At 46.3% G+C, this 13,366-nt stretch overlaps 1 protein-coding gene across 7 annotated transcripts in view; it reads left to right on the top strand.

Annotated features, from left to right (window-relative positions):
• SPECC1 (sperm antigen with calponin homology and coiled-coil domains 1) overlaps positions 1-13,023 on the top strand; it is a 286,113-nt gene extending 273,090 nt beyond the window's left edge. For all 7 annotated transcript variants that reach the window (XM_023244466.2, XM_019817229.3, XM_045045093.1 and 4 more), the window contains 2 exons: positions 900-959; positions 9,806-13,023. In XM_023244466.2, the coding sequence (XP_023100234.2) occupies positions 900-959; positions 9,806-9,895 (150 nt within the window). In that variant the 3' untranslated portion in view covers positions 9,896-13,023. The remainder of the gene's footprint in view (positions 1-899; positions 960-9,805) is intronic.
• The last annotated feature ends 343 nt before the right edge of the window (positions 13,024-13,366 follow it).

Here is a 13,366-nt window from a genome sequence, read left to right as displayed (position 1 = left end):
ACGCATGCACTCTCTCAAAAAAAAGTCACCAAAAAAGAAAACAAATATAAAATTTTTTATTTAAAAAAATTTTTTTTTCAATTTATTTATTTTTGAAAGAGACAGAGCATGATCGGGGGAGGGGCAGAGAGAGAAGGAGACACAGAATGTGAAGCAGGCTCCAGGCTCTGAGCTGTCAGCACAGAGCCCAACATGGGGCTCTGACCCATAAACCGTGAAATCATGACCTGAGCTGAAGTCGGACGCTTAACAGACTGAGCCACCTAGGTGCCCCAATATAAAAATTTTTTTAATCTAAAGGCATAAAGTCACAAAATTCTACTGGGGGACATAAAACATGAATAGTCACAGAAACATTACACTCTCGATCATGTTTAACCCATCAATTTAATTAAATTGTAACATAATCCTAATGATTCTCAAATGAATTATGGAGGGGAGGAGCCATGCTAAAGTGATTCTTAAGTCCATCCAGGCGAGGAAACAGCAGGGAGCAGCCAGAAAGCGTCTCAAAAAGAAGCTACAAATTGTGGAAAAGTACCTTCGGAATTCTAGGGGAAAATGACATAGCACATTAAATAAACAACAGTTGATACGCAACAGAATATGTATGTCATGAATCGTGACAAAGTAAAAAATAACACAGATGGACCTTTGATAGTCAGAAATCATCAATAATGTCATTTTTAGTACCAATTACAACCTGTCAGTCTTTTTTTTTTCTAAGATTGAAACTATTGTTTGAATATTTGACCTAAAATTTCGAGTGTTTTGTAATAGTAGATAATCTGTATGGGAGCGTCGTTTAGTGTTCTTTCCTAACAAAAGCTATTTATTTTTATTTTTTAAAAGCTATCTATTTTTAGTTGGTAATACCAGTTTCTGTCTTTTTAACCTAGAAAAGAAATCTCTTGTTGGCATTTGAAGCAGCTGAAAGTGTGGGCATCAAACCCAGCCTGGTAAGTATCCTATTTTGTATCCTTGTGATATTTTGTTCCACCTGTAGGAGAAAGAACTTTATGCCATCTACACAATTTCTTACAGAATATTAAAATCCATTTGCTGAAGATTTGTTACTCACGATCCCTAACATGTAAATGTCCGGTTGGTCTGACCACATATGATTTAGAGGGTTTTCAAAGATTTCGTTGTGGCTAAATTTCATTTCTGGAAGCACAGTGGACTGAATTATCATTAAAGCCCTCTTGAAATCCGATAAAATTTGATAAGATGTAATTTAAAAAAATATCAATACGTAGTTGAGGTCTAAAAAAAGAATGGGAAATCACCAGATGTCATAAATTCAAAGAGAAGTGAAAACCGGAACCATGAGGCATGAGCCGAGACTGTGACAACCCTCAGAAGTAGGCCTGGGGGTGTCGGTGGAGGGGTCACAGGAAACGGGTACCTAATGGATATAGGGTTTATTTAAATGCCAACACAGGAACAAGAAACAAGGCTCTGAGCTCCCATAAACGGGACATTAGTACTGAGACCCTTGCACAAAACCAAGGCTCACAAAGTAACATTCTTCTCAGTGAAGGGGAAAATAAAAAACCCTGCCTGGCAGTCTAGGCAGGAAGCTTGGTCTCCACCTGAGTTGTTTTGTTTTGTTTTGTTTTGTTTTGTTTTTTGGTAGCCTGAAAAAGGAAAATCTATAAGAAAAGAAAACTGGGCCAAATGAGGTTTGGAGTCCAAATTTATAATATCTGTGCTACAAGATAGTTTATACTGCCTGAGGCAGGAGGCTCCTGGCTTAGTAGTATAATGGCCACTGAGAATACATTCACAATCCAAAATTACAAAACACTCAAGAAAGTGAACCAGCTGAGCTAGTCAGTAGACATAGCAAACAAGAGGATCGTCTACCAGAGCTTGGGATAATAAAACAATAAGAAAGCGACTACAGAAGGCTATGTTTGCGAATATTAAAGAGACAAAAGAGGGGGGTGCCTGGGTGGCTCAGTCTGCCAGTTAAGTATCCAACTCTTAGTTTCAGCTCAAGTCATGATCTCACAGTTTGCAAGTTCGAGCCCTGCATCAAGCTCCCAGCTGACAGTGCAGAGGCTACTTGGGACTCTCTTGGTGTCTCTCTCTCTCTCTCTCTCTCTCTCTCTCTCTCTCTCTGTCTCTCTGCCTCTTCCCAACTTACACATGCTGTCTCTCTCATTCTCAAAATAAATAAACTTAAAAATAAAGAGATAAAAAGAGAACAAAAATCACAAGGGGGCGTCTGGGTGGCTCAGTCAGTTAAGCATCCAACTCATCCTTTCGGCTCAGGTCATGATCTAATGATTCCTGAGATTGAGCCCCGCATAGGGCTTTGTGCTGAGAATGCAGAGTCTGCTTAGGATTCTCTCTCTCCCTGTCTCTCTGCTCCTCCCCTGCTTGTTCTCTCTCTCAAATAAATTTTTTTACAACTCATAAGGAAGAAGCATAGTACTATAAAAAAAGATTTGGGGAAAGATTCAAGTGAAACTTGTAGAAGTAAAAATTAGGAATTAAAAAAAAAAGAAAAAACCCGGTCGGGTTGAAAAACGGATTAGATACAGCAGAAGAGAGAACTACTGGACTGGAAAATAGAACTAAGGAGGTTATCCAGAACATAAAACAGACATTTAAAAAATGGAAAATATAATAGAGAGGTTTTATTAGTATGTATTCAAATTCAAGAAATGGAAAACCAAGTAACAGTTGCTTAAACCATAAAGATGTTAATTTTATTTTTTAATGAGAAGTCCAAAAGCAGTTTCAGGAGTGGTTCACTACTCAGTGTTGTAATCAAGGACCCCAGAGTGTGTTTTGTCTACACTCTACCATCTTTAATCTATTACCTCATTGTCCCCATGTCCTCTGTGGCTGAACATGGCTGTCAAGCTCCAGACATCACTCCTATCTGCAGGGCAAGAAAGGGAGTGGGCTGGACTAGAGCAAGTGCCTCCTGTCTTCCCCCCTTTGATAAGGAAATCAAAAGGCTTCCCGGAGTCCCTCCAGCTCGCTGGCAGTACTCTGTTCCATGGCCACCCCGGCTGCAAGGGAATTTGAGAAAGTAAACAGTGAATGTTCCCCGTTCTCTTCAGCTGGAAATCTACAAGGGAGAGGGGGGTTGGTAACGGCCATTAGATTAACCAACTGATAGTGTCTGTCACTGACCTTAAGAGAATGGAAGATAAAATCAGATAATTTCCAAGTCCCATGGCCAGTGGGAATTCCAGAAGAGGAAAGAAAGAGTGGGAGAGAAAATATTTGAAGCAATGGTGCCTGAAATTTTTCCAGAACGATGAAAGACCACAGATTCTTGGTCTCTAACAAGGTGAATCTCTCTAACAAGATGAATCATACAAAAGACCCATCTAGACACATCATAACGGAAGGAGCTGCGTAAAAAGTGAAACGAGGACAGGTAATCTATAAATAATTTCTACCAGCCAGTAATAAAGAAGACACCTTAGGAGAGGTGCGTGGCAACTCGTGCATGGCTAATAAACACTTAAAGAGGTGTTGAGTCTCATCAGTGATGGGGAAAACCCAAGTGGAAATAACAGAGACAGTTCTGCAACCAGCAGAGTATGAAGGGAGTCTGAGAAATGGAAAAGCGATCTTAGAAATCTCAGTACTATGAACAAAGTTACGCCACCGCGTTGAAATCAGAACGGACAGTTTTCTAAACAAATATAAATATATTTCTTCAAATACTAAATGTAACTATCTCTCCAAAACTCACTCAAAAAGTAGAACTTCAACCATGAAAGCAATTGAATTCATTGTTTAAAAAATGTAGTCGCACACACACAAAAATGCCAGTGAGCCCAAATTCTACAAAACTTTCTACAAGAAACAGATGTCCCTATCCTATAAATTAAAGGCTAGAGAATTTAGAAAGGAGGGGACATACATGTCTGGCCAAGATGGAGGAACCGGAATCTGATTTATCTTCCCTTCTGAAACACTGAACAGCTAACAAGTAACAACAGATAATTAATGCGGGGAATCAAAGAAAAAATGCGAACTTGTTAGAAGATGATATCATACACAGAATGTTTTTCTCTGTAGTGTTCCAGCTAATAGTTGCTTCTTTTTTAATTTCACCTTTTTTTCCCTGTTTTTTTTTATCTGACATACTGCAGAAGTCAGTGAAAGCTAGGAAGTGAATGAGATCATCTTGTCAAACTAACAGTCAGAGCCAATGGCTGCATTTTTACAGATGTCTGTGAGGAGATACAAGCATAATAATTAATCTCAGAAGCATTTGGAGATGCTTGCGAGCCATTTAACTAGTTCGTGCCATCAACAAAACAGAAACTTCCTACATTATTAAACTTGCTCTTCGGTGTCTTGATGTGGATTGAAAAATAATCCTTAATTACACATGACACTTCTGAAATACATGCAGTCAGAATTGGCAGCAGTAAAAACCCCCGGGTCTTTGATAAAGGTCTCTTGTAAGATTAGTCACTAAAAAGGAAGGGAAGGGAAGGGAAGGGAAGGGAAGGGAAGGGAAGGGAAGGGAAGGGAAGGGAAGGAAGGAAGGAAGGAAGGAAGGAAGGAAGGAAGGAAGGAAGGAAGGAAGGAAGGAAGGAAGAAAAAGAGAGAAAGGAAGAAAAAAATGCATTCTTTCTCAGCCACTTTCTCAGCGTAGGGTAGAAATTTAGGCCACCACATGACAAGGGTGAGCCACTCCCCGTGGAACGAATAGATAAGAGAGGATGTGTGGTGTCATATTGCCATTACCGGAACGACAGCCAGAGGTGTGTCCTCTGAGAACTGATGTGTTTGTATGCTGGTGAGGGGAGCACTCTCACGCTGAGTCATACAGTCCGTGACAGTGTTGCTTAACGAGTAAGCCACCCGGACAGTCACTACCCACGGAGGTTAGGAGGGGGTCATTACAACTCAGGCTTTGATGGCGGTGTCTGAATGATTCTGTAGGCGTAAGCGAGCCTGCGCCGTAGTATAAACTTTATAAAGGATACTCAAAGAGTTCATCTGAGTTTAATAGCGTGAAAAAATTGCTTTTTCGCGTTTCCCACGTGCCAGGCATTTTCCATATGTTGACTCACTGAACCCTCTCAGAAGTCCTGTAACGACAGATGCTCCTTACAGGAAGGACAGTGAGGCGGGTGCTGTTCCGTAAAAGCTCACACAGGAGTGAATAGCGGAGGCAAGAGTCAAGGCAGGCCGGCCTTCTCCAGAGCCCACGTCTTAACCTGCCCCATGACCCTCCATCCAGGACAGCCGTGCCCACCTTTGGGTTCTTAGAGCAGCATTTACTCCTCGTACTATGTAGCACATGCTGTGTTATGTTGTGATGTGTCTGATTATAGGACTTCATCCCATCTCCCCAAGACCATGAGCTCCCAAGGGCAGGAAGCCCTGTCTTTTCAATTATTTTTATTGTGGTAAAATACGTATAACATGATCTAAGTGTCTTGTCACTTGGCCAATACCACACTGTCCTGATGAATACAGCTTTGTAGCAGCACCTGGGTGGCTCAGTCAGTTAAGCATCTGACAGCTCAGGTTATGATCTTGCGGTTCATGAGTTCAAGCCCCACCTTGGGCTCTGTGCTGACAGCTCAGGGCTTGGAGCCTGCTTCGGATTCTGTCTCTGTCTCTCTTTCTCTCTCTCTGCACCTCTCCCACTCTCACTGTTTCTCTCTCTCTCTCTCTCTCAAAAATAAACATTAAAACAATTTTTTTAATTTTTTTAATTTATTGTCAAATTGACTTACAAAAATTTTTAATACAGCTTTATAAACTGTGAAGTTAAGGGGTGCCTGGGTGGCTCAGTCGGTTGAGCAGCCGACTTCGGCTCAGGTCATGATCTCACTGTCCGTGAGTTCGAGCCCCGCGTTGGGCTCTGTGCTGACCGCTCAGAGCCTGGAGCCTGTTGCAGATTCTGTGTCTCCCTCTCTCTGACCCTCCCCCGTTCATGCTCTGTCTCTCTCTGTCTCAAAAATAAATAAACGTTAAAAAAAAAAATTTAAACTGTGAAGTTAAATCTTCAAACATTATTCTTCTTTTTAGAATTTATTTGGTTGTCCTAGTTCCTTTGCTTTACAGATTTTAGAATCAGTTTGTCAATATCTACCCCCCAAAAAGACCTTGCCAGGATTTTGATTGGGATTATGTTGTATCTATAGATCCATGAACATAGAATACTCTCCATTTATTTAGAGCTTCTTGATTTCTTTCATCAGTGTTTTGTAGTTTTCTGCATATAGTATTTTATAAACAAGTTTTCTGCCTATAAATCCTTTTTAAAAATTTAGTGCCATTTAAATGGTTTGATTTGGTTTCACGTTTCAGTTGTCCCTTGCTGGTATTTCGTAGGAAAGCTGTTGACTGAGATCTTGCTAAACTTGCATATTAGTTCCAGTGGGTTTTTTGGTAGACTCTTTGGAGTTTTCTACATCAACTATCATTTCATCTGCAAATAAAGACAGATTTAGTCCTGCCTTTCCAGTCTGTATGCCTTTTGTTTCTTTTTCTTGCCTTATTGCATTAGCTAGAACTTCTGGTACAGTGTCCGGTAGAAAAAGTGAGAGAAGGCATCCTTGCCTTGTTCTTTCCTCCTGATCTTACTGGGAGAGTGTTCAGTTTCTCCATTTAGTATGATGTCAGCTTTCGGTTTTTGTGCGTGACCTTTATTAGGTAAAAGAAATGCCCTTCTACTTGTCTAGTCTTTTGGGTGTTTTTGTCATGAATAGTTGCTGAATTTTGTGTGCGGGCATACCTCATTTGTGCTTCCCTCTATTGAGCCTCACAGATACTGCATTTTTTGCAAATTGAAGGTTTGTGGCAACCCTCCGTCAAGCAAGTCTGTTGGCACCATTTTTCCAACAGCCTTTGCTCACTTCCTGTCTCTGTGTCACATTTTGGTAATTCTCAAAGTATTTCAAGCTTTTTCATTGTGCAAGGGTCAAACGTACCTTGTGGGTTTTTTTAGACATATGCTATGGCACACGGAATAGACTATAGTAGTGTAACTATAACTTACCTGCACTGACAACTCAAAAAATTCATTTGACTTGTTTAAGCTGTGTTTGCTTTATTGTGGTGGTCTCGAACCAAACCCACAAATATCTCCAAGGTTTATGCGTGAATGTTTTTTCTGCATCTGCTGATGTGATCATATGACTTTTCTTATTAAGTGTGGCAATAATAACAATGCTGACTTTTGGATGTTGAACCTCCCTTGCATTCCTGCTATGAACCCCACCTGATCATGATTCAGTTTGCTAACGTTTGTTAAGGACATCTGTGTTTGTGTTCATGTGAGAAAATCGATAACTTTCTCGTTAAAGTCTTTGTCTGATTTGGTATTAGGGCAACGTTGGCTCCAGAGAACGAGTGAAGAAGTGTTCCCTCCTCTTCTATTTCCTGGAAGGGAATGTGTAGAACCGGCATTATTTCTTCCTTAAGTATCTGGCAGAATTAGCCAGTGAAACCATCCGAGCCTGGTGTTTTCCATTTTGAAAGGTTTTCAGCTACTGATTCAAATACATGTCACACGTCCTCAGATTTCTGTTCAGGCGGCTTACTCGCCCATCCCCAGAAATGTGACATAATTATTTCTCCAGATGTGTTCAGCTGCAACGTTGACAATGTGCCAAAATATAGTAATGTTACTATTGTTAGGTTCAGGCATGTGAGATAGTCTGAGTAAAGCTGCGAGCGTCGGTCCGACTCCTGTGTCCTCTCTGAGACACAAGACCCATCCTCGCCGTCACAGGGAGGGAGGCTTGTCATCTCTCTTGGTTCATAGGTGTGGCTTCCTTTCTCAGAGCACCTCCCCTACCTCCTAAATGTCGCACTCAATTTTTCTTTTTTTTTTAACTTTTAGAGTTTATTTATTTTGAAAGAGAGAGAACACGAGTGGGACAGGAGCAGAGAGAGAGGGAGAGAGAGAGAGAGAGAGAGAGAGAGAGAGAATCCCAAGCAGGCTCTGCGCTGTCAGCATGGAACGCAACACAGGGCTTGATCCCACGAACTGTGAGATCATATGACCTGAGCCGAAATCAAGAGTCGGACGCGTAACGGACTGAGCCATCCAGGCACCCCCAAGTCACACTCAATTCTTGATGGTTTATTTTCACTATTGCCATCTAAACAACCCTGCTATTGTGAGAAGCTTAGCTCTTCATGCATCGGTCTGTGTGCACAGTCCCGCCCACAGTAGTTTATGTAGAAGGAGACTTTTAATCCTTGTATTCTGTGAAAATTATGTTTTTAAATTGTTCTCAGTAGATCTGTCTATAATGTTCCACTCGCTGCCTTTTCACTCCTTTCCCATGACCAGAGAGAGGCTGATAATTTTTTAGCATAACCAGGAAGTAGAAATGGTCGAGTATATTTAGGTGTTGTGGAAACAGGAAATAAATGGCTGGTGACAGGCCTCAGTTCTGTCACTGCTCAAGAACAGATGTGCTCAATAAGTTCAACCTTGATTTTCCACGGCATCTCTACTCCTGGCTTTCCATCAGAGTCCTTGCCTACTCCCCTCTTGTGACCACAAAAGAATCCAAATTCAGTCCCGAAGTGAATTTTCTAATACCTTTAGTGGCATGCATTTCGGGAACATTTGGCCCAGCCATCCTGTCTGTCACTTTGTGGCCTCCTCTGCTCTTGCTGATAGCCTACTAAACAAGGGGACAAACAACAACGACAAAAACATTAAATGGTCTGACACCTGATTCTGATAAGACGCTGGTTGCATTCTCAATTGGGTCAAGGCTTTTGTGGCCATCCCATTCATGGGAATTCATCTCAAGGCATGAATTCAACAACTCCGCCCACGGAGGTGCTTACGGCAAAGTCTGTAACGTGAAGAAGTGAGCACACGCCCCACGGCGAGCATTAGATGTCATGTGGATTGTGGGGCAGCAGTTTCGTGGGCTGTGTGCACTCCCTCCCGTGATGGGCAGCATCGCGACACAGCAGCCCGTGAGATTGTGCATGGAAAGCATGAAGTAAAAAAACTCAGAGCACACGATATGTCTACTCGATGGAAGCGTGGGAGAACATAGGGGTACCTGCAAATATAACTTAGGAAAGTGGAAATTGTTTTATGATAATGGAATTATGGGTGACTTTCTCTTTGCAAAGCTTTTTTTTTTAATTTTTTTTTAACGTTTATTTATTTCTGAGACAGAGAGAGACAGAGCACGAACAGGTAGGGGCAGAGAGAGAGAGACACACACACACAGATTCCAAAGCAGGCTCCAGGCTCCAAGCTGTCTGCACAGAGCCCGACGCGGGGCTCAAACTCAGACTGTGAGATCATGACCTGAGCCAAAGTCGGCCACCTAACCGACTGAGCCACCCGGGCGCCCCAAGAAAGCTTTTTTTTTTTTTTTAATTTAAGTTCATTTATTTATTTTGAGAGCAAGAACAAGCAGGGGAGAGGCAGAGAGAGAGAGGGAGAGAGAGAATCCCAAGCAGGCTGTGTACTGTCAGCACAGAGCCGGATGCGGGGCTCGAACTCACAAAACTGTGAGATCACGACCTGAGCCAAGAGTCAGATGCTTAACCAACTGATCCACCCAGGCGCTCCTGCAAAGTTTTCTTTAAAATGCTGTCATGCTCTTAAGATGAAAAGGGGGAGGAAGTCCTGTCTAATGTTTTTTAAAAGGGACAGTATCTCCTGATTAGGAACAAAACGCTTTTCTTTTAACTTGCCCACGCCTCCTGTCCATGCAGGTGGGGGGGTCTCCAGGCAGCACCAGCCCGGACCAGGCTCTGAGCCCCTTTGTGGGAAGGCGGTCTGTGGTGTACCCCCGTGACCTCCCCCTCTTTCCCGCAGGAGCTCAGTGAGATGCTGTACACGGACCGGCCCGACTGGCAAAGCGTGATGCAGTACGTGGCCCAGATCTACAAGTACTTTGAGACGTAAACCCGGAAGGGCCCTCGAGCAGCCGCCCACCGCCCGCAGCCTGTCCTGGGGGCACCTGGTCACTTTGCACAGGCCCTGCTCCGTCCACCACCCTTAACGCTCGATCCGGGGGGGCCCACACACAAATAAGAACAGAGCTGGGTTCCAGGGCACACCTACTTTTAATCTAGATGCATTTGGCGCGTAAGTTGGAAAGCCTTGCTCTCCCACGGGCCTCCCTCCTTCTAGACCTAAGGGTCCACACCCAGGCTCACTCCGTGAGAACCCAGTACGACATCTCCGGTCACACGCCACGACCTCACCCGTGGGCTGCGGAGCCTCACGACAAACAGCCAACTTTTCACTAAAACTCCTTCCTTTGGCCTTTAGAAAAACTTTGCCCCTGCCACCACCCACGGCCTCCGAAACCCACACGCTCATCAAAACACAAAAAGGACAAACACTTGGCTCTGGAGCAGCTTGGAAAAACGCTCCAGCCCTGCCTTTTGGGGGCCGTAACGCTTCCGTTCCAGACAACAGTTTGAACACCTAGAACCGGACTGAGCAGTTTACATCTCGCTGTCACTTACTGGAGTCTTTGGGGGGAAGACAAGACGCGCCAGCACACAAAGCAGCCCGTGGGCGCTTTGCTGCGGTGGCCCGTGGGGTGGCTCGCGGAGAGAAGCGCGTGTCCGTCCGTGTGCTGGGACGCGGTCACGCTCCGAAGCCCCAGGCCAGGCAGTCCCCCGCGTGCTGGAAGGGACCCGTCAGCACCTGCCCGCCTGCTGTGTTTGCCCCGCGAGTCCACACGCCCGTGCACGCCCGCACACGTTTGCCCCAGGTGCCGAACCTAACAGGAAGCCCCCTGCCTGCGAAGCGGCCTGCGCCCACCCGCGTCTTCGTGTGTTTGCGCCAACAGGCTGAAGAGGTGCCGGGCGGACGGCAGGCGAAAACAGTATTTGAACTCTAGACTCCAGTCTTCGGTATCTCCTCGGGCCCTTCACATCTGCATGCCAACGGCAAGCCCTGAGCGGTGGGCAGGGATGGCTCCATTTAGAAGTGAACCGTCTACCGTCCTGCCGTCACCCTAGTGGCTGCAGAGGGCACTCCCCCCTCCCCCCTCCCCCCCAGATCTTGCAGGGAGACCCGCTGAGGACCGACCTGGCAGCTCCCTGGAGGTCGGTGGGGCCCGCAAATGTGCATCATGTAGCACGTGAAGGCGTGGCTCACAGGGTAGTCAGGTGACCTCGGTGCCTGCCACCTGCTGATGCAAGTGATTCCTCCCCACCGCCCCCAAGGGCCGTCCCTGTGTCAGTCGCTGGGACCTCCCAGTGTCACTCTGCAGTAAATCTCTGCAGGGGGTCCGCCCCTCACTCTCGGGCTGCCACACCTGCCTGCTTACCCGTCCTCCTCTGTGGCCCTAGATCAGGGTCTCCTGCGGAACGTGTTCAAAACGCACCCTCCTGGCCTGCCCCAGCCGTCGAACCAGGGATGTCTTCTGTATGTTTCCAGAGTTCCCCTGACAGCCACGGAGAGCAGAGAAGGCCTTTCCTCTTGCTCCTCAGGGCAGGGCGGTGAGTGGCATCTGAGGTCTCTCCGGAGCAGTTTGGGGAGGATGACGTTGTCAGTGGCTCTTTTGTTTTCAAATGGAAGTGGAGGCACAGCCTGAGCAAATTTGCTTTACTCCTTCCTGAGGAGCGTATCCAAATGGAAGGGATTCCCTGTGTGGCTCCACGCATCTGTCTTTTGTTGACATAACAGGCATTTCCATGACCTCCAAGCCTCTGCCTTGCTCACCCTTGCGGTGGGGAAAGGTTAGTGTCCCGAGTATCGGGGTGAGCTCTCGGTTGTCGTGTTTGATCTGGGATTACTTCGGGGTTTTGTGTGGAAGAGGCCAAAGAGGTCTAGGGATACCGGGAGGGGGTGTTTAGCATCACTGGGCCCTGTTTTTAGTGATTACAGTAAATGAGTCCGATGATTCAGCTCTGGGCGAAGCAAGGTCTATGCAGGGGTGACGTTGCCGTTTCTTCTCCTCCAACACTGGAGCCTGCTCCCTTTAGCAGAAAAAGAAAGAAAGAAATGTCCTATGAAAGAAAGGCCATGTGCCATTTATTTTTATAACTCAAAGAAGCTCCTCGACTACCATTTTCTTTGCCAGTGGGCACGCTTCCAGAAGGGGAAGCCTGGTGGTGGTTGGGGGGCAGGTCTGGCCCCGCAGGGTCCTTCGAGGGGGACCGGGCCTTCCAGCACTCGCAGAGCCTCAGACCGGGGCAAGCTGTCCCCGCCCCAGTGCTGGGCCAGCGGATGGGGATTTTAGACCCATTTTTAATTGCCCCAGCAGAGTGGAGGAGTTCTTCAAAGACTTAAAGCCGAGTCCACGGGTTCGTTCACTGGGAGATCTTTCGTGGACGTGAACTCTAGCTGCCTGATGGTGGTGCCCCCGCCCCTGCTCCCCAGGGCGAGCATATTCTGAGGAACCAGGCTAACGCCCACTTCCCTTCCCACCCTAGTCCCTTCTCACTTCAGAAATGACGTTAGTCTTGGGTTTTCGTTCTTCATTCAGCCGTTGTGTTGTAGCTTTGGTTGAGAGTTTCCCGAAGCGGTGAGCCATGCGGCGGTGACGAACGTTCATCTGCGGTGTTCTCTTCCCCCGCGGAAACCGATGTTCCCTGAATCTCTCGGGGGAGGGCAGGCACTTCACCGGCCCGCGGAAGCCCGTGGAAGCCCGCGGAAGGAGAGGACTCGGCCCCCGTACACAAACCCATATGCCAAATCCGGCCGCGGCTCCTCCTGGCCCAAAGCTCGAGTGCCATTTTGAGGTGAACCACCAGTGACACGCAGTAAAGAACAGGACACAGCTACCTTTTTAAGAAGTACTTTTAAGTATCCCATTTGCCCGAGTGCCCTGGGTGTGTCACTCCTCCGACCCAGGCTAGACTGCGGCTAAGTCTACGCCATCCTCGGCCGATCACTAATTTTAACTACATTAGTTGAATACAGTGGATACATCTGTGGCCTCGTTTCTAGAAAGAGCACACCCAGCACTGTCGGGACGTGACGTGCCAACGTAGACGTATTAACTATTAACATTTGGAAGTGTATGATGTACGACTGTGTCACATTTCTAATAAATATATTTTGTTTCTGTCCGATGGTGAATTTTTCCCGGTGACGTTGATGGTTGGCACTTTGTCGGAATGCCAAGCCTCGGTTCAGGCTAGCGGCTTCGTGTCCCTATTCCGTGTTGGGCCGTGGTCGCCCCTCCCCCCTTCGCCCCAACTGAGCTGCTCTCTCTGGCGTTACTGGAAGTTGCCAGAAAGGACTGGGGTCCTGATGGCTCTTCCGCCTCCCTCCATTCACGGCAAGAGGGCTGCGACCACAGTCTCCTGTGAAAGTCACCCCCCTGGGGCCGCGCAGATGAGCACAGCACAGGCGCCCGCACAGGCCGCCCCCACTCAGCGCACGGGTCCTGGAGACCGCAGGCGGCAGTTG

This window comes from Felis catus, chromosome E1 (genome assembly GCF_018350175.1).
Source record: "Felis catus isolate Fca126 chromosome E1, F.catus_Fca126_mat1.0, whole genome shotgun sequence".
Lineage (NCBI taxonomy): Eukaryota > Metazoa > Chordata > Mammalia > Carnivora > Felidae > Felis > Felis catus.
This window is presented reverse-complemented; position numbering and strand designations above follow the sequence as displayed.